The 19,501-nt window shown below is 41.1% G+C and overlaps 2 protein-coding genes across 2 annotated transcripts; one reads left to right on the top strand and one right to left on the bottom strand.

Moving 5' to 3' along the window:
- Window positions 1-26: 26 nt before the first annotated feature.
- Window positions 27-11,818, bottom strand: LOC142378815 (putative ATP-dependent RNA helicase DDX17). The gene is made up of 13 exons (XM_075463716.1): window positions 11,505-11,818; window positions 9,967-10,123; window positions 9,730-9,826; window positions 5,137-5,270; window positions 4,831-4,896; window positions 4,592-4,733; window positions 4,344-4,504; window positions 4,081-4,253; window positions 3,846-3,956; window positions 3,688-3,749; window positions 3,477-3,536; window positions 1,262-1,495; window positions 27-1,177 (listed from the first exon to the last, which is right to left on the bottom strand). Exons 1-13 carry the CDS (start codon window positions 11,555-11,557, stop codon window positions 699-701), a joined length of 1,929 nt encoding a protein of 642 aa, XP_075319831.1. The 5' UTR covers window positions 11,558-11,818; the 3' UTR covers window positions 27-698.
- A 70-nt stretch (window positions 11,819-11,888) lies between these two features.
- ntan1 (N-terminal asparagine amidase) lies at window positions 11,889-17,762 on the top strand. Its single transcript, XM_075463717.1, has 10 exons — window positions 11,889-12,394; window positions 12,532-12,634; window positions 14,443-14,508; window positions 14,590-14,698; window positions 14,830-14,903; window positions 14,997-15,050; window positions 15,132-15,185; window positions 15,523-15,620; window positions 16,315-16,428; window positions 16,562-17,762. Exons 1-10 carry the CDS (start codon window positions 12,314-12,316, stop codon window positions 16,730-16,732), a joined length of 924 nt encoding a protein of 307 aa, XP_075319832.1. The 5' UTR covers window positions 11,889-12,313; the 3' UTR covers window positions 16,733-17,762.
- The last annotated feature ends 1,739 nt before the right edge of the window (window positions 17,763-19,501 follow it).

The following is a 19,501-nucleotide window of genomic DNA, read 5'->3' as shown; positions in this document are numbered from 1 at the left end:
ATCAATCATTTGCACGACAGGACATATAGCTTTGATTCCTTTATTTAAGAAAACACTGTAAAAAGAACATCGAGTGACAGATTAATGTAACAAACTGCAATTTGATCAACAATGCTTATCAAAAAAATACTTTTGATTTGCAACACTACAGGAAATAGCAAAAGCATGCGTATCCAAATGTGTAAATCTAGGACTAGTTCCTTTGAATAAAAAAATAAAAATAAAAAAAAAAAGCTCAAGAAAGGTCTCCAAAAATTAAACTGGTGTTAAAGATAAGTCAAAGACCCCAAAGTCAAACTGAATAAATCAGTTTGAAGATGAATGAAGCTTCGGAAGGAGTCTGGAATGTGACTGTTTGTACTGAAATACTCAACCACAGACCACTAAAGCCTCAGTTTAAAAATGATTCCCATTCTTACCAAAACATAACACAACTGATGGCCTAAACTCGTGAGTGTTGGAACATTTCACTCTTGTGAAACCACGAGAAACCTCCACGATACATGGTTGAGCGCCACTCCGCCAAGTGATGATCTGACTAAACAAATTCTACATGTTGGGTGTATCAAACGTGGAAAGGAGCCCTTACCTCATTGGATATATGACTGTTTAAACCCCTGCTCTCTGGAGATTACAACAGAAAAATGGAGATAGACACAAAGTTGCACAAATTAACTCACTGCTTGTTTACCATTACTTCACTTCCGGGGTGGTGGCGGGCCTGGAGGAGGAGGAGGAGAAAAGGGGAACGGCGGCTGTCCCATGAAGCTCATGAGTGGCGGCTGTGCTAAAGCAAACTGCTGGGCCATTAAAGGCTGCAGCCCCCCTGAAGGTGGAGCAGGAGGAGCCTGGCCAAACTGGCCCTGTGACTGGCTAGGCTGATCCTTACTGCCCCCACCACCGCCGGACTGACCTCCACTGCGGGAGTTGTAGGCCCCACCATTGCCGTAGCTCTGGTACTGATCTGAACTTGAGTTGTAGCTGTTCCTGTGGTCCCGGCTTCTGTCCCTGTAGGACGAAGAGGAGCGGTCTTCATCACGGTTGCTGCGGCTGTCCCGGCTGAAGCCACTGCGGCCTTCTTTGCCACCACCGTCTGATCGCATGCGCCGATCACACTCCTCCTGAAACATGAGGTTAGGGTTGCTGGAGTTGCTGCCACGGTAACGCATTCTTCCACCTAAATAAAAAGCAAACGCAACATAGGTTATGATCCATCTTTAGCCCCCCCCCCAAAAAAAAAACAAGTGTCGGTCCTTCCTACCGCCTCCTCCTCCACGGCCCGAGTTCACAAGCTGAAGCAGTTTAGGATTGACGGCTTGCCGGGCTTCCTCCAGCACTCGGACGAGGTCCCGGGCCTGTCGCAGGTTTCCCGGAGTGAAGAAGGTGTAGGCCGTGCCCTTATTGGTGCTGCGGGCCGTACGTCCGATGCGATGGACGTAATCCTCAGAGGAGCTCGGATAGTCATAGTTGATGACAAACTTGATGTCTTCCACATCTTTTGGACAGAGTGATTTTTGCATGAGGGAAAGGGAAAAAAGAGAATCTCAAGGAGGGAAATGGCTTCTGTGGAAAAAAAAAATGTTTATATATCTTCGTGCCCGTCAAGAAATTTGAGGGCTTTTAAAAAAATGCATATTTAATTACAATTTAATATTTTTTATGAGGAAGATATCTCAACAAATGAGAGTAACTTACCTGTTTTAGCAGACACCAAGCAAAAATCCACACATCTAGAGTAGTCACTACTCTAGATGACTATACTCACTCGCTTCATAGCGAGTATGACATCGATATGTAAAGAAAACCATATGAATCCTGTGTATCTCGTTAGCAGTGTGATTACTGGAGTCTGTTTCTCATTACAGAAGAGGTGGGGCTCTGACAGCACTGCTGATCAATAAGTCTCCCATCTCCCCTCTATCGTGACTGAGGGAAGCCATTTAATCATCAACTACACTGGAAAAATAATGATAAAAACAATGTGCCGGGATTTTTATATCTATTTTTTCTACTCAAATATAAACATGAAGGCAGTACTTTAATGTATGGTGAGCTCATGATTGAGGGGGTGCTGAGGTACTTACCCCCTTCATGTTGTTTTTTTACAAAGGTTGTCAGTCCCCCCTGATCAGTCCTGGTTCAAAGGGAGGGGCTGAGGGAGAGGGAGACAGGATTCATCCCTCACCTTCTGCTCACACCAGCAACGTCAGACGGGAGCAGAACCATTAAACCTCACGACACACTCAAGTTCTCTCTCTCTCTCGCACACATACACACAACGGCTGGTTCTGTTGCTCTCTCGCCGCATTGCAGGACCCTCCTCAGACCCTGGCCAGGACTGGATCCAGACGAGCCCGTCTAACTCTCTCTCCCCTGTCTGTCTGCTTTTAGGGGCGGACCGATGGGCAGACATACAGGAACCTCAGGCTGCTCCCAAGGAAGGCTCGTTGGATTTTACAAACTGACAATACTGGGCAGGGGGGATCTTTTTTTTTTTTTTTTTTGTAAGCCAAGGAGAATAAGAGGGGCTTTAATCCCTCTAAAACTAACAAAGCTTCTAGTTTTAACGTGACCGAGGGGGCAGTGACAGCAGCACAGACTGTTACAGCTGCCAAACCCTGAGAGGAGAAGAGGGGAAAAGAAAAAAAAAAAGGATACAGTCATCGGAATTTTGGCAAGTTAAGACACTTTACTTATCCCCCCTTCTCAGATTAGACTTCCAACAGATGAGAAGTGAAACTACTGATCATAGCCTTCACATGTCTTTGTGGATGTGACTGTTTACACATGTGCTTCTGCAAAACATAAAGTGTACAATTTTGTACAGCAAACACGTGTTAGATGAGCATCTTCATCAGTGGATTTGTACTGAAAACACAAGGAGACATGAGAAAAGGAGGTCTGCGCCACACACACACACAGCCCTCCTTTCAGGCAGCGTGCCAAAGAGCCCCGCTTGAAGGAAGCTTTTTAACTGCAGTAACAAGAAACAGACTATAAACCCAGTGATTCAGAAGGCATGAGCCTCCAACCGTCTACTGAACTCTCAACGATAATGATATGGGGGAATTCCTTAAATATGTTGCTGTGAATTTAACTGTTCATTAATTCATTCTTATTACGGTGGATGTGATTAACAGGAGTACTAAATATCGTATCAGTTAATATAACATCCTGTACCATTACCAAACTACCATTACATCTATGATTTTGTGGTTTGATTTATATTAATACACATATAACAGAAAAATAAGATATTGTTCTCAAGCTTTGTTGCTAGAATTGTCTTACTTCTCATAATACTATCCAAATGATTAAAATAACATGAAAAAAAGGTTTATCAAGTTTTATCTAAACACAACAACTGTGCAAAATTGTATTATTCCATTACCTATATCATAATTTGCTTAAGAATGAGGAGATATAAACCATAAGAGAGCTCATGCAGCGTTAACAGTATGTGTGCAGAGACATACCAAGACCACGAGAAGCAACATCAGTCGCAATCAGAATGGGGGCTTTGCCACTTCGAAATTCTGTGGAGTTAAAGCGAATTAAAAATGCTCAACTTTAAGAAGAAATGTCTATTTTCAAATGTTTCAAAGATTAAAAGCTGTTAAAAGAAAAAGATGATGTAAAACAAATGGAAGCGAGGGAGTGATATAGCTGACTGAGATGTACTCTTACCAATGAGAACCCAGTCTCTTTCTGGTTGACTCTTGTCTCCATGAATACACATGGCTGGCCACCTGGAGAACAAAGCCACATTGAAGCAACCAGATTAGTTCTGAATGCTGGAACCAAATATTCAAAACGATATGCAATAACAGGCGGTAACTTCTCACCCATCGCGCCTCATCCTCCGAGTAAGATCATCACATCGTTTCTTAGTCTCCACAAAGATGATGGTTTTGTTCTCCTTTTCAGCCATTATCTCCTCCATCAGCTGAATAAGTCTGTCAAAAATGGAGACAGTAATTTCTAATCAACAGTACCGAGCTCAGATTTAGCCGAGTGAGAGGATGAGCTCACGTTCTGTGCTGTTAAAAGGTCACTTATCTTCCCATTGGTTATTCTTACTTTTGGTCCTTTTCAGTCTCCATACAGACATCAACGATTTGCAGAATGTTGTGGTTGGCACTGAGCTCCAGAGCGCCGACATTAATCTGGATGTAGTCCCTTAGGAAGTCCTCAGCAAGCTGCCGAACCTCCTTCGGCCATGTTGCGCTCCACATCAGAGTCTGTCTGTCGGGCTAAGAGACAAAGAAGACAACCACAAATGCTTTATCTGAAAAACAGGTCCGTATCAATGTGTGAAGAGAGTCACTGAGCCTCAGCCCTACCCTGATTTGTTCAATTATCTTGCGAATCTGCGGTTCAAATCCCATGTCCAACATGCGGTCAGCCTCATCGAGCACGAGGTAGGTGCAGCGCCGCAGGTTGGTCTTCCCCACCTCCAAGAAATCAATGAGGCGACCGGGTGTGGCGATGCAGATCTCAACACCTGCAGTCATACACAATCACCACGTCATACTCATACTACTGAATGCTCATGTTTGTTCATATGTGAGCAGTCCCACAGTTACCGTACCTCTCTCGAGGTCCCGAATCTGTGGTCCTTTCGGTGCTCCGCCATAGACGCAGGTGCTTTTAATGCGGGAGGATTTGCCGTAATCATATGCAACCTGTTGAACCTGTTGGGCGAGCTCTCTGGTTGGAGCAATCACCAGACACTGAAGAGAGGAAAAGGAATGAGGAGGGAATAAAACGCTGGCAGTATGCAAAGACTAGAGTTTAAGGCTATATGTTGCAGTTACAGTTCGCACTCACTATGGGACCATCTCCCCTCTCCAGATAGGGCTGGTGGTTGATGTGAACAATAGCAGGAAGAAGGTACTGCAGGGAATAAGGACACAATAAATGATTAAATACTCTCTGACTTCTGTACTGCTGCAGTGAACCCCCCATTCATCATGTTGTGATTCAGTTTTTAAAAGTTTTTTTTGTATATCCATTCAGATTTCCTGTAGGTGTTGACAGTTACATGCATGCTATATGATGAGCTATAATCAGTTTGCCTCATTAAGCGTCTCAAATCTGTCATGATAATGTAAGACAATGTAAAGGAATCCTCACAGCGAGTGTTTTTCCTGAGCCAGTCTGTGCGATTCCCACCAGGTCTCGCCCACTCATGGCCACAGGGAAACCCTGTGACTGGATCGCTGTGGGCTCCTTGAAGTTCAGCTGCATCAGCACATCCATTGCATACTCTGTCAGACAAAGGTAGGAGACAATCAACAAGATCAAATCAAATCAAATTTATTTGTATAGCACATTTCATGTACAAACAATTCAAAGTGCTTTACATAAAATAAAAGCATTGCAGCAGGGAGTGGAAGAAAGAATATAAAGAGAAACATATAAAATCATTTAAATGAATTTAAAAACAAGCAACAGTCAAGATAAGTTAAAAGATGGCGTGCAGATTTCATGCATAGACACATGAGAAAAGAAATGTCTTTAACCTGGATTTAAAAATGTCTCCATTTGGTGAAGGTTTAATCTCCACTGGCAGTTTGTTCCACTTGTTGGCAGCATAACAGCTAAATGCTGCTTCTCCATGTTTAGTCTGGACTCTGGACTGGACCGGCTGACCTGAGTCCTTGGATCTAAGAGCTCTGCTGGGTTTATATTCTCTGAACATATCACAGATGTATTTTGGCCCTAAACCGTTCTGGGATTTGTAAACCATCAGCAGGCTTTTAAAATCTATTCTGTGACTGACTGGAAACCAGAGTAAAGATTTTAAAACTGGTGTGATGTGTTCAGATCTCTTAGTCCGGGTTAAAACTCCAGCAGCAGCGTTCTGGATGAGCTGCAGATGTTTAATGCTCTTTTTAGGAAGTCCAGTTAAAAGAGCATTACAGTAATGGAGTCTACTGGAGATGAATGCATGGATGAGTTTCTCCTGGTCTTTTTGGGAGAGGAAACCTTTAATTCTGTTGATATTTCTGAGGTGGTAAAAAGCTGCCTTGGTGACAGCTTTGATGTGGCTGCTGAAAGTCAGATCTGAGTCTATCAACACTCCGAGGTTACGAACTTGGTCAGTGATTATAAGGTCCCGTAAAGTCTCAAGATATTTACCAACGCTGACCCTCTTCTCTTTGTTACCAAACAGAATGATCTCAGTTTTGTCTTTATTTAATTGTAGAAAATTATCTCTCATCCAGGTGTTTACTTCCTCCAGACACTGACACAGTACGTCTGCTGGGCTGCAGTCGTCCGGTGACAGAGACACATAAAGTTGTGTATCGTCTGCATAACTGTGATAATTGATGTTAAAGTTCTGCAATATCTGACCCAGAGGGAGCATATACAAGTTAAACAGAAGAGGTCCAAGAATTGACCCCCGGGGGACTCCACAAGTCATGGCCACTCGCTCAGATTCATAGCTGCCAATTGTAACAAAATAACTCCGGCCTTCTAAGTAGGACCTGAACCAGTTAAGGACCGCTCCAGAAAGTCCAACCCAGTTTTTCAGCCTGTGCAACAGGATTCTGTGATCTACAGTATCAAACGCAGCGCTGAGGTCCAACAGAACCAGGACTGAAACATTACCAGAATCAGTATTCAACCTAATGTCGTTTAACACTTTGACCAGAGCTGTTTCAGTGCTGTGATGACGTCTGAAGCCTGATTGAAACTTATCAAGACTTCCACTTTCATTCAGAAAATCGTTGAGCTGGTTAAATACAACTTTCTCAATAATCTTAGATATAAAAGAGAGATTAGAGACAGGTCTGTAGTTGTTCATCATAGAGGCGTCTAGAGTTCTCTTCTTTAGGAGTGGCTTAATGGCAGCTGTCTTTAGTGACTTGGGAAAAATGCCTGATGCCAGTGAGCTGTTAACCATTTGTAGGAGATCACTTTCTACTGAGGTAAAAACAGTTTTTAAAAAGTCGTATGGTATTATGTCCAGAGTGCAAGTGGTTGATTTCAGATGCCTGAAATGAAACCACTGAAACGCCTGAAACGATGGCTGTTTCCATGTTGTAGTCTTTCCATCAGAGGCAGAGTAATGCTGAGAGTGATCTTTTAGTGGGAAAGCTGAAGAATGTTCTGTTCTGACAGTATTTCTCAGGGAAATCCGTTTGGGATTGTTTCAAGAATAAATATAACATCCGTAGGGATAAAGCAAGTATATTTGTCTGCGCCTATGTTGATAAGAGTATTAAAAAATATCCCTTTAAGTCGCATCAATAAAAAAGTGTGATTCTTTTGCAATTAATCCTGATGTAACAGTCACAGTGCCGTGTGGATTAAGAGTTTTTCAAACTTTGACAAAACCAACATTCCTGTGGGGGATGTTTACGTATGTGGATATAAACCAGATCTTCATTTTCTTTCCACAAAGGAAAAAGAGACAGAAACTGCCTAATTTACAACACCCTTAAGAGCTTTTGGGGAGTCGAACTCACTCTTGGAAAAGTGGGAGACTTACTATCTTATCTAGACCATAACTCGAAAGTTGACACTTTAACACCCCTTTTCACCAGGAATCCGACCAGATGGCTATACACATGAACTAAGAAGACTCACTTTTAGTCAAATCTTAAACTATATTAAATGTGTTTGATAACCGTGTACAATTTCTTTCAGGTTTCCAGCTTGATCACAAGACGCATATAGAGACAATTTGTACGATTCTGGCTTAAATATTGACAAAGAACTGATTTTGGTGGAAAATGCCCAACCTGCCTGATGGAACCACATTGCCCCCTAGTGGTCTGCAGTGTTGATTAGTTGAACATATAAAGGACTCAGTAAAATGGATATGAACCGGACAATATATGCAGCTAGTGACTTCTAACGATGTCCCTTCGGTATCTATTTGGTATTTGTTTAGTGTCCCCATTGTTAACACAGAAATTAGCATTGTGTAATTCACAATTCATATGTCACGATTTCATAGATATTCACCTGAATTTTGAAAGTCATAATTGTCTTTATCATGTGTGTTATTTTGATGTCTTTATATTACAAGTCTATGTTATATCTTTAATCTGCATATCTTAACAAGATGTGGTGTTTTCAGAATCACCGAGACAAATGTTCTATGAGATGGGAGTAATGGAGAAACACACAGTTCTTTGTCTAAATCCAGAAATCCCCCTAGCACAGATCACCTTACAGAGACATGCACACAGTTCAAGCATGTCATTGGCTGAAAAAGTAGTGTAAGCCCCGCCTCCGAGAGTCAAAACCCGGAACCGCGGAAAACACAGTTTTCTCTTGCCTTCTCCCCTCCTGGCGCTCGGGTGCTTGCTGGCTCGCTTCAGGCGTCTGCGCTTGCCCTCTGGTGCCCTGGATCTTGTTCCAGAAGGGTTCCAACCCAGAGTTTCAGAAGAAGATTTGAGCAGAAAACAGCTGCTCATAGACTTTTAGAAATGGTTTAAGCAGAAGAGAAGAGCTCGCCGGAGTTTGGGAGTTTTCCCATAATCTCAGGAGAGAGCGGAAGGACGTGTGGATAACGATGCAGCGGACGACCGGAGGAGACCCTCCAGAACCCAGTGAGACCCCGGAGACGAGAAAGAAAGACCCGAACAAAGAAACAGATTGAAATACTCTGAAGATGCACGTTTTACGTGTTTGTGTTCGTCCCTCGCCATCCACGTCCTAACCTCCGCTGGTTCACGCCATCATCACCTTTTCTTACCAAGAAAGCCAACTCCAAGCAACCTTTTATTAATCTTCTGTGAACTTAAGTTCACTTCATCAGAGAAAGCAGCAACGGACCAACTCTGACACAACGATGGATTTGATCATCCCACAGTAAAGCCCTCGACACCATCGTCCCCGTTTCCCGGTGAAAGAAGCAACTGAGAAGTCCGCTAAAGTCAGCCACCACAGCCAGGAAGGCCCAGAGAGCGGAAGAGAAATCCCCTCGGACCCGCGTGGCCGCTACCATTGGTCCGAAACGACTGAACAGAACTTCAGCACAGTAAGACCGACCCGTTTTCACCTTAAAGTGGGTTTGATGGATGTCTCGAGGCTTTCACAGAATGATAAATTAATCCGAAATGTCAGTACAGTATTTAGATTCAAATAGTCAGCCAACCCAAACTATTTGAATAAATCCAGTATTTTCCCATTCCCCATATTTTATTTTATATTCACTAAGTGTTTTATATAATCACCCATATTCCATGCATCTCCTGTTTGTTTAAAAGTTCATGTCTAAGATCATATCATTGTAATAAACAGCTCATATATCTATATATATGTTATAATCACAGATTGTGTCGTATGCTTTCTTTACGTAATGTCTGTCCAACCAAACGAGAACTTCACGAAAGTAGCGAGATATGAGACTGAATATTAATTGAATATTAATTTAACACCAGGATCGTAAGATTTCGAACAGTTTTCCGACCTGACTGTGACTTAAAATTAAGTCAAAACCTAGGTTGGTGGTGCCCCCTAAATTCGAGGTAAGGTTTATTTGAGACTGTAAGAACATCTCATAATTCCTTATATTTAATAGGTATATAAATACCCGGTAACGCTACACTGACTTTAATCAAATTACAGCCCCGAGTTATATGCCTTAACAATTTAAAAAAAATTAAGTCCTTGGATGCTTGACTGAGAAGTAATGCAGCTGCTCCTGCTTCCAAAAATAATTTGTACATGCAGTATTACGGTCTGAGTAAGACAGGGTTGACTTACGAGGAAAGTGAGCGTGGTGAAAAGCGGTGACGGGCTTGGGACAGCCAGAGCCTCTGACGGTGATCTCCTTCTTCCTGCGAAACTCCTCCATTTCATACTGGATATGGCAACAGAAGAAAGAAAAAAAACATAAAAGTGACTGTTTTCTCTGGTTCAACAAAATAATTCTTGAACCTTTTCTATCTATTGTCTGTGTGATTGATTGTGAGAGAGGGACAAAGACGTGTAAAGCTTCACCTGATCCATGCGCTGAACCTCAGGATGTTCAGTGTAGAAGTTCTTTTCAAATTTTGGCAGTTCATCAAGGTTCCACCTTTTTTTGCGAAGGCGCTCGCCTGGATTCCCAAACTTCATGGGTCCACCACGGCCACCCATGCCCCCTCCAAACCGTGGCCTAAGAAATAAGTGTCATGGGGAAATCAGCATGCAGGCTGAAGCATGTACTGAGCCAGTGGCCGACTGCTGTGGCACTACTGCCATGGGTTTTTGAGTTTGTCTGTGACCACTAAACTCTAAAAGTACATAACAGAAATTAAATCACACAAAAGAGGAAAACAGAGCCATATTCCACCATTTATGCAGGGTAGTAGATAATCTATCTTAAGAAATACAAGTGATTACAAGTTCATTTGAAGCTGAAGTTCGTTTTAAAATCAGGTGACGCAAGTGGATGCTCTTTGAGAGTTAAAGAACACTGATTTATCAAAATCAGACAACAACCAAAACATAGTTTTAAGTGTATAACTTGGACACCACAGAAAAATCAGTTACAAAGCCATCAATAAAGACTTTATCCTCTCAAAAAAGCTGTCAACCAACAAAGGACATCCCGAGAGAAAGCCTAAAACAGACCGAAAAGTCACAAAAGTAGCCAGAATAATTCCTAAGTAACTAAACTAATTCATATTCATGAGCCCACTGACAGAATCAAACAACAATGGTGTGAATGGTCGTGCTGCAAATAAAAAAGCCACTGCTCCCATAATCAAACACTGCAGAAGTGTTTTGTTGGGAGATGATGACAAAACAGAAGGATAAAAAGTTGAACTTGATGACAAAACATTATGTTTGGAAGAAGGAAAACTTGTGGCATTAAAACCTTAACCCATCTGCGAAGCAGTAGTGATGGCGACATGGTTTGGTCCTATGAGGCTTTATCTGAGCCACAACAGCTTGCAATAATTGATAAAACATTTCATTCTGCATAAAACCTGCAAAGTGTGAGGACTGTCATTTACAGGGCTGTAAATGCTAATGTCTCAATCACAACAGATAAGTGGGACAGGCAAATACACAAGTGGCTCCACCATAAGAAGGGTTAAACTAGCATCGCATTTAGGAATAATCTAAATACTAATTTCTCTTCATATTAATATATGTATGTATTAAAATGCCACGTCCGCATTTTATCAAGTCCATGAGGCACCTACTAAAGAAATAAAGAATGCTGGCTTTTCTTGTTGTTGACAAGCGCCACCATCAGGCCATCCATTTCTCAGCTTTGAGTTGTTATTGTTGGGTCGTGATCAACGTGTAACATTTGTTGCTCTGGCTCTTGCATCGTGGTGCAACTTTAGGGTTAATTTTACACCGAATATACACTATTAATTCTCAGTAAACGGTACCACAAGTGAGGACTAAATTTACCCGTTTTCCTGCTTTTGTGCTGCCTCTCGACAAAACTTGTCTAAGACCAGTTAGGGCTTTAAGTCAAACTTCCAGAAATATGAAGTCATCATTTAAAACAAACTTTGTACTGTGAACGAAAATCTTACCTGTCTCGCCCACGGTCTCTATCTCTGTCTCCATAGGACGAACCCCCTCTCATATTGAAGATGATATGTTTTCCCCTATGTTATATTAGTAACGGCAGCTTATGTCGGTTTGCTAACGTTATGCTCGGCAATAAACAGCTAAATAAGAGCAGATTAAACAAGCATAAAACATATAAATCCGTTGTTTAATGCTATACGTATATGAGATATTTAAAACGATTAAAAGGGAGTTTGTTGAACCATCGATAAATGCGTCACGTAGCTGGACGGCCTCGCTGGTTCCCTCCCTGCCCTCTTTAAAGACGTTACTTTGCCTAGTAAGTTTACGTAGCGTTGTATAAAAAGTTGCGCCACTACGTAAGCAAGTTCAATACGTAACGATGGTGAATATGATTCGTGTAAACATGGGCGCTTCTGAACAACTAGTAGCGTCGAAACTCTGCGCATCTTTTAGGCTGAAATAGCAAACGACGGCTGTACGACTTCACTCAATATTAAAACATCGTTTTCGAAACATATTTTCACTTATGTGAAAAATAAACTGGATTGATAACGCTACAATATGTAAGCGACACAGCAGTGGGTGGCGATGGCGCACTTCCTTGTTCCAGTTCAGCATCAAAGTGAAGAAGAAGAAGAAGAAGAAGAAGAAGAAGAGGACAACGGTCCTCCAGGAAGTTCCAGCCAATAGATGTAACCGATGGAGTCCTGCATGTAGTATGAGAGAACTGGCAAGAAAATTATGAAGTTATTTATTTTTACTATAGCATGATAACGTACTGATTTTAAGGTAGAACTCGTTGAAGGAAATGCCTTTGTTAATTCAAAGTAAAGAAATTGACCGCATAAGATCGACAGCGGAACTATTCGACAAAAATCCACATTTACAGGTTCGTTTCCAGCAAGTGCACCTGTATTTAGCTTTCCAATATATCTATAAAATACTGGCTTTTATATTTCCAATCTGGTTGCGACGTTTTCTTCAGGAGAAAAAAGTTTAATAAAACATCTTACTCTCATGTTTCAGGAAAATGCAAGAACATTTCGCTCCAGGCCTCTTGTTGATGTGGATCCAAGGTGCCTCCTCTATGTTCAGCAAAGAGAGTTTGCTGCAACCACACCAGCAGACAGTGAGTAAAGACTGCACCATGATGGAAAGAGATCCGCAAATACTCATTGTATGTTTTTGTAGCCTCCCTAGCTCTACAAAGTTGACTGGTTACTTTTTCCCTAACTGTGCACTGTGGCATGATGGTACAACCACACTCGTGTTATAATATGAGTTATATGTTTCCTAAACTTAACTAAGAGGATTCGTTGTGATAACCTAACTAGATCATAGTCATGTTGCCAAAACCTAACCAAACTGTGACAGAAAATGAAAACAGTAAAGGATTGAGCATATTTTTAATGAAAAGAAACATAATAGTAATAAATCTTCATATAATACTCTCGATATTCCCGACAATTCCATTAGTCTTGATGCAAATTATGTCATTAGACATGTAACTGTTCGTGGGTTATACCTGGTTATGTGCAGCTTGCTCAAATGGATTGCCGGAATTCTTCAGACAACTGCAATTCAGGCTCTGAAATTTGAATTTATAGTAAACAGTTGGTGTTCGATATGTTAGATCTTCTGTAGATGCCCTTATTGTACAATATTTTGACAAACCTAGAAAGACCGTTTACCATCTCCTACATACAAATATCTGGGGCTGCAGCTGGATGACAGGTTGGACTGGACAGCAAACATAGACTCATACATACATGTACACAGGAAAGGACAGAGCCGTCTGTACTTCCTGAGAAGGCTGGGGTCCTTCAACATCTGCAAAAAACTGCTGCAGATGTTTTACCAGTGTCCTCTTCTACGCTGTTGTTTGCTGGGGAGGTAGCAGCAAGAAGAGGGACTCTGCCCGACTGGACAGACTGGTGAGGAGAGCTGGCTCAGTGGTGGGCACAGAGCTGGACTCTCTGGTGACAGTGGCAGAGAGAAGGACCCTGGACAAACTGCTGTCCATACTGGACAACGCCAACCACCCTCTGCACAACACCTTCATCAGGCAGAGGAGTGTGTTCTGTGGCAGACTGCTGTCTCAATCCTGCTCCACCAACAGACTCAAGAACTCTTTTGTCCCTCTGGCCATCAGGCTGTACAACAGCTCTCAGTGATGGCACTTCTGCTACTTGTATGGTCACTTTATATATTCAGATATTTTCTAGTTGTATAAAACATTTTTATTGTTATGTTTTGCGACTGGATGCTTGAATTTCCTTCGGGATCAATAAACGATCTATTTATCTATCTATCTATCTATTTATAATGAGCGTAACTGCAGTGGTTTTGCATTTGATGGAACAAACGTGACACAACTTTAGGATGGGGGTTAACTGTAAGAGACCACAATAAAGTGGGGAAAAACTGTGCCCTTAAAACATATCAACTGTTCTCATATATAACATAGGCTGCATTGTAGACCTTTTACTATAGATTCATCCATTCCAAAAGTCACCATCATTATAAAGGTGTGAATAAAATTAAAACTGGTGTTACAAACCTGTCTACATGCAAACAGAATGTTCAATGGTGTCTTCGTCACCTTAATTTCACTGATAAATCCCTCTTTGAAATACAACCAGGCACCCGGACTTTTATATACTTCTAGGTTTGTCTTCATGAATTTTTCCAGCGTATAAATCAGGTGAAGGTGTAAATGTCGGTAAACCTGACGTTAATGTCTGTTCTCCACAGATTATTAAGGAGGTAGGTTGTTGTGAGCAACAGCCTTTAAGATGACACTCACTTGTACTCCCAGTTAGAGGATCGAAGGCCGTTGTAAACCCAAACCCTCAGTCCTTAGTTAAACATTTATATGTTTAGTTTAAATGAACAGTTTCATAATGGTAACATGTTTTGCCATCTAATCTCTCACAGACTCTGTTTCAGTCATTGGATCAGATGATGCGACCACCTGCCATTTGGTTGTGCTGCGACACACTGGTAACGTCCTTTCTGCTAGATTTACGCTGTGTTCTTAATTTGCATCATATGAAGTCATTTGATTTGGATACTACATCGTAGGAAGTGGAGCCGTTTGCCTCGCTCACTGTGACGGCTCCAGCACTTGTTCTGAGGTCCCGCTCCTTGTGAAAGCTGTCGCATCATTAAGTAACCTCTGCAAGGACGGCAGGTATGATGCACAAACACAAACTGGAAAATGCTCGTTATTCAATTCATTTATCGTGCAGTGCTATTTTTAGTCAGATTTTTATTAGTTTTAACTCGTTTATTTTAGCGTCTCCTGTCCTTTCATTTATTCAGATTTGAGCTCCATCTTGTCGGAGGATTTAACGACGACTCAGAAACATCGCATGAACTCAGCCTTAACATACTGGGTATGATCCCACCTATTGTCACTCTGCGGTATTAATCTCTTATTGGACAGCATTTGTGCTTTGAAAAACTTAAATGACTCTTTAACTTTATAGCAGCATTCCAGAAACAGAAGGAGGATATTCACCTGGAAACATGTTGCATAACAGGTAACTTTTATTTGTTTTTTAATATTATGTACAAATATTCTCCTATCAAGCCTTCATCTAATCAATATTTCTGTGTTGTAGAAATGAATGACATTGCTGATAATGGAACTCATAGACCCATTGTGTATGGAATAGGTGAGTGACAAGTATCCTATATGCAGCGATGTCAAACTCCGGTCCTTGAGGGCCTCTATCCTGCAGGTTTTAGATGTTTCTCTGCTTCAACATACCTAATTCAGATTAAATGGAGCTCTTCAAAAAATTGTTAAATTCTGCACAAACCAGCTAATGAGCCATCGACCTGAATCAGGTGTGTTGAAGCAGGGAAACATCTAAAACCCCGCAGGACAGCGGCCCTCGAGGACCGGGGCCCTCGAGGACCGGAGTTTGGCATCCCTGCTACAGAGAGAGATGCATTGTTTTCTTAGTATGTTATCTCTAATATTTTACTTCGTCGTTTGACTCTGTGCAGGTATAAATATTAAAACGGGGGATGTGTTTCCTGCCTCATTCACTCATAAGGGGCCTGCAGAGAAGCTGCGATCAGCACGGACCTTCACCGGGGGACAGGTATTTTGGAAAATTATACGATTGTTTTTCTGTGTATGAATGCAATCCATGATTGTGTAAAAACTATTGACTTCATATATGTTGATTTATTTATTTTGTTCAGTAACTACTAGATGATTTATACTACTGAATGATACAAAATTGTTGGAAAAATCTTGAAAATTTACCAAATTGTTTGTCTGACCAACAGCACCAAATTGACTCAAGTGAATGTGACTTTTGTGGATGGGTTATTGATTTATAAAAATGTATTTATTTTTTTAACTAGCGGCTAAAGGGACTGTTTCAGCTTTGAATGGAAAGGTTTAGGGGCTCTCCTCTTTAATTCCCTGAATGTTTAGATATCTGCAGACGCAGTGTATTTTTTCAGGAGACAGAAGCAAAACTGCACCGATCAGCCATAATATTATTACTGCAAGCCTAATATCGAGTAGGTCCTCCACATGCTGCCAAAAAAAGCTCTGACCTGAAAGAGCGAGGGCAAATAACACATGAGGGTGTCCCCTGTTGGTTTTGGGAGTTTTTATGGATTGGGCTTCCCACAGACTGGCCTACGAATGTGTTGAGGTATGTGAAAAGGATGCAGGTTTTTCCAGCTGAGCGATGAATTGTAAGTGGATGAGCTGTGTTACTCGTTCTGCCTGTCTGGTTTTAATGGAAATATTATTAACAGAATATTTGTTGCTCCTTTCAGATGGCTGACATATACGACTCAAGCCGTGAACTTGTTAAAATTGATCCGTGCAAGTGGTCTCCGAATCTGGATATTGCCTTTTGGTTATCACAAAGTGATGACATCATTTTAAAGGTGAAGAGATGCGGAATTAACTTTAATGACAAAACTGGAAATCAACTTTAGAAGCTAAATTATGACACAAACTTTGAAAGTAACAAGTGACATAAAGTAGATTTTGATTTGGGTATTTCTGTCCCCTGTTTAGTACCTGTCCACCTCTCCGATGGCTGAGCCACCGCACTTTGTCCAGCACATCAAGTCCACCATTCAGTTCCTTTTAGAGCACCCCAACTCTGACAGCCTGTTCCCAGGGGGTCAGCCGCAGGTGTACCACAGGGCCGAGAGCGGGGACTGGGAGAGGCTTGTCCAGTCGTAGAGCCCTACCCGTTTATCTCGCTGAACTTTTTTTGCCTCGCAGCTCAAGGGATACACTGTGACCCCTTCCCCACTGTCTTTTTTATTTGTCTATTGTGTCTTAACATGGAGCCAACCCTTGGCTAGAAAATATATCCGCTCTCCTGACTCATCCGGCTTGTCCAATCGACAGAAGAGAAAGAAGTGATTCTGTTTATGTCTCTAACATTTGATCTCAGGTGGTGTGAAGTCTACACCTAATACCACCTGTTGTGTTGCAGTAAATCGACATTAATGTCCTCTGCTTTACTATTTTGATTTATAATGACAAATGTTAACATTTTTGTCTTATTATATGTGCAGTTTGTCAGTATTTTAACTCGCACACAATAACTGCGTAACCTTTCCCATCGCATAAGCTGAGTTTATACCTGTGCAGCGCGAGAAACAACTCATGTCGGTACCAGGAAATCTGACTTTTATGACGGCATTAAACAAGCATGGTTATATATACTATATATATATATATATATATATATACAACACAATAATAGGAGTAAGAAAACTAATCTAAAAACGTATGCTTTGGAAATCTATGCATGGTCTGCAGATATGGGCCAAAACCTGTACATACAAACTCTTCAGCATAAAGTTCCATTTGCAGGTAAGGATCCATTACAGGTGGTGAACTTTGTGCAACAATAATGAAAAAAACCTACATTTATTTTTCTGTAAGGGTGAACCTTCCTCGACAGAGTATTATATTATATTTTGCTCTACACACTGTTGTACACTTGGCCATGAATGTGTTTGTTTTAGAAACTGCATGTGTACATGTGCAATGTAATCAACAAGGAATAATTGGAATTCCTGTTGAATGCAGCAAAAATTTGATTTAACTCGCTGTGTCTGTTTTCGAAACGGTTGAAAATTAGAAATGTGGCCTTTTCTTCGCTCGTGTTGTTCGAAAGATTGTGAAGTGCTTAAAGCATTCGATGTAACGTGTGAACATGCTGTACCGGTTGTAAAATAAATGTAAATGAGCAAATCCACTTCGGTGTGGTTACCTGTGTCCAAAGCATTGATGGTGAATTAAGTCTAAATGAATGGAAAGTGACAGGTCTTGTTTTTATTTAACACATTTTTTGTTTTAAACAGGGAATAAAAGAAGAAGAAATGATCTAACTCCGCTTTAAGTTTGTCCGACGTGTGAATAATGTGAATGGATTAGTGTCAAAATCAGATTCCTTTTTATGCTTGTATGTTTGCCCAATAAAGCAGATTTTGATAGTAGTCAGTGCTTCAAATATAGATGTTGCTGCTAAGAAGTTGCACATTCTATTATATAGATGTTCATAGATGTGTGAAATCGGAGGTTCTTCACAAAATTGTCCCTCTCTTCCGGGGTAAAGGCACTGGTCGGAAGCAAGTTATTAGTTTTTCTTGAACATTTCGATGTCCCATTAAAGTAAATCTACTAAATCAACGTTAAACTTTGACCCAGTTTCAGCCAAGCTTTAGACTGATGGCTTCCCATTTCACTTTGAAATACTTTAGGATACAGAGTAGTTCAATTACTTTTATTTATTTAACCCTTCAATCAGGCAAGTAATTTGGAACAAATTCTTATTTACCGTGGCCAGTGACTGCAAGGTGCCCAGGTCCTGTGGCTGCAGAACAAGCCCAAATCATCAGCCCTCCACCACCGTGCTTGACAGTTGGTATGAGGTGTTTGATTTTCTCCAAACGTGCTGCTGTGCATTATGAGCAAACATCTCCACTTTGGTCTGGTCTGTCCAAAGGACATTGTTCCAGAAGTCTTGTGGTTTGTTCAAATTTAACTTTACAAACCTAAGCTGTGCAGCCATGTTCTTTTTAGATAAAAGAGGCTTTATCCTTCAACCCTTCCCAACAAGCCATACTTGTTCAGTCTTTTTCTATTTGTACTGTCATGAACTTTAACATTTAACATGCTAACTGAGGCCTGTAAGTCTGAGATGTAGCTCTTTAGGTTTTTTGCAGTTTGCACAGTATGACCTTTGGGTGACCTTGCTGGGACGTCCACTCCTGGGAGAAGTTTTCCACTTGTGAATAATCGTTCTCAGTGTAGAATGATGGACTCCAAATAGTTTGGAAATGGTCTTATTATAACCCATCTTAGATTGATGAGCAGCAATAATGGCTTCCCTTAGATCAGTGTTGATGTCTTTCCTCTGTGGAAAAGACATTTTATTAGCAGAACCTGGCTGCTACTTACCCTCTAAATTGCTATGGAAGCAGTAAGGGTGGACATTTCCTAAAGAAAATACATTAGGTGTTGCTTTGTTCATTATTATGCTCTGGTTCTTAAACCTTAGATTTATGAATAAGGATGTAGTCTACTTTCTCTTTCACACGACTGTAAAAAAAAAAGCTTAATTTAATCCTTTTATCAGCTATTTTTTCAACTTTAATCAGGGTAAAAACTTTGATTTTCGTTGTTTGTCCTTGAGTCTGATCAAATCTTAGAATAATATATTTACAGTCCACCCTCAGTGGCTTTATAAATTGGTTTCACATTCAATCTTCGCTTAATTTCGCCGAGAACTCGGCCGAGTGGTTCTTCTTCTTATCTTGTAAAAACTTTGTCACGGCGATAAAAAAAAAACAGCCACTTCATCAGGTGAAGTTGAGACGTACTTTCGACTGTGCGCCACCATGTCTGCTGAGGGTTTTCAGTAGAACTCCGCCCATTCAACTGTACTCTCATTTTTACGTGGAAAAGGGGGCGTAATAAAATGCACGCAGGCCA

This window comes from Odontesthes bonariensis, chromosome 4 (genome assembly GCF_027942865.1).
Source record: "Odontesthes bonariensis isolate fOdoBon6 chromosome 4, fOdoBon6.hap1, whole genome shotgun sequence".
NCBI classification, from domain to species: Eukaryota; Metazoa; Chordata; class Actinopteri; order Atheriniformes; family Atherinopsidae; genus Odontesthes; species Odontesthes bonariensis.
This window is presented reverse-complemented; position numbering and strand designations above follow the sequence as displayed.

What these genes read in the sequence shown, in the direction of transcription:
- LOC142378815 (XM_075463716.1), bottom strand. Translation starts at nt 11,557, where the DNA reads ATGAGAGGGGGTTCGTCCTATGGAGACAGAGATAGAGACCGTGGGCGA. An exon ending in GCTCAGGAAAAACACTCGCT is followed by an intron (nt 4,897 to 5,136) that starts GTGAGGATTCCT and finishes TATTCCCTGCAG; the next exon opens with TACCTTCTTCCTGCTATTGT. An exon ending in AAGAGACTGGGTTCTCATTG is followed by an intron (nt 3,537 to 3,687) that starts GTAAGAGTACAT and finishes TTAACTCCACAG; the next exon opens with AATTTCGAAGTGGCAAAGCC.
- ntan1 (XM_075463717.1), top strand. Translation starts at nt 12,314, where the DNA reads ATGCCTTTGTTAATTCAAAGTAAAGAAATTGACCGCATAAGATCGACA. An exon ending in GGAAACATGTTGCATAACAG is followed by an intron (nt 15,051 to 15,131) that starts GTAACTTTTATT and finishes TCTGTGTTGTAG; the next exon opens with AAATGAATGACATTGCTGAT. An exon ending in GGACCTTCACCGGGGGACAG is followed by an intron (nt 15,621 to 16,314) that starts GTATTTTGGAAA and finishes TGCTCCTTTCAG; the next exon opens with ATGGCTGACATATACGACTC.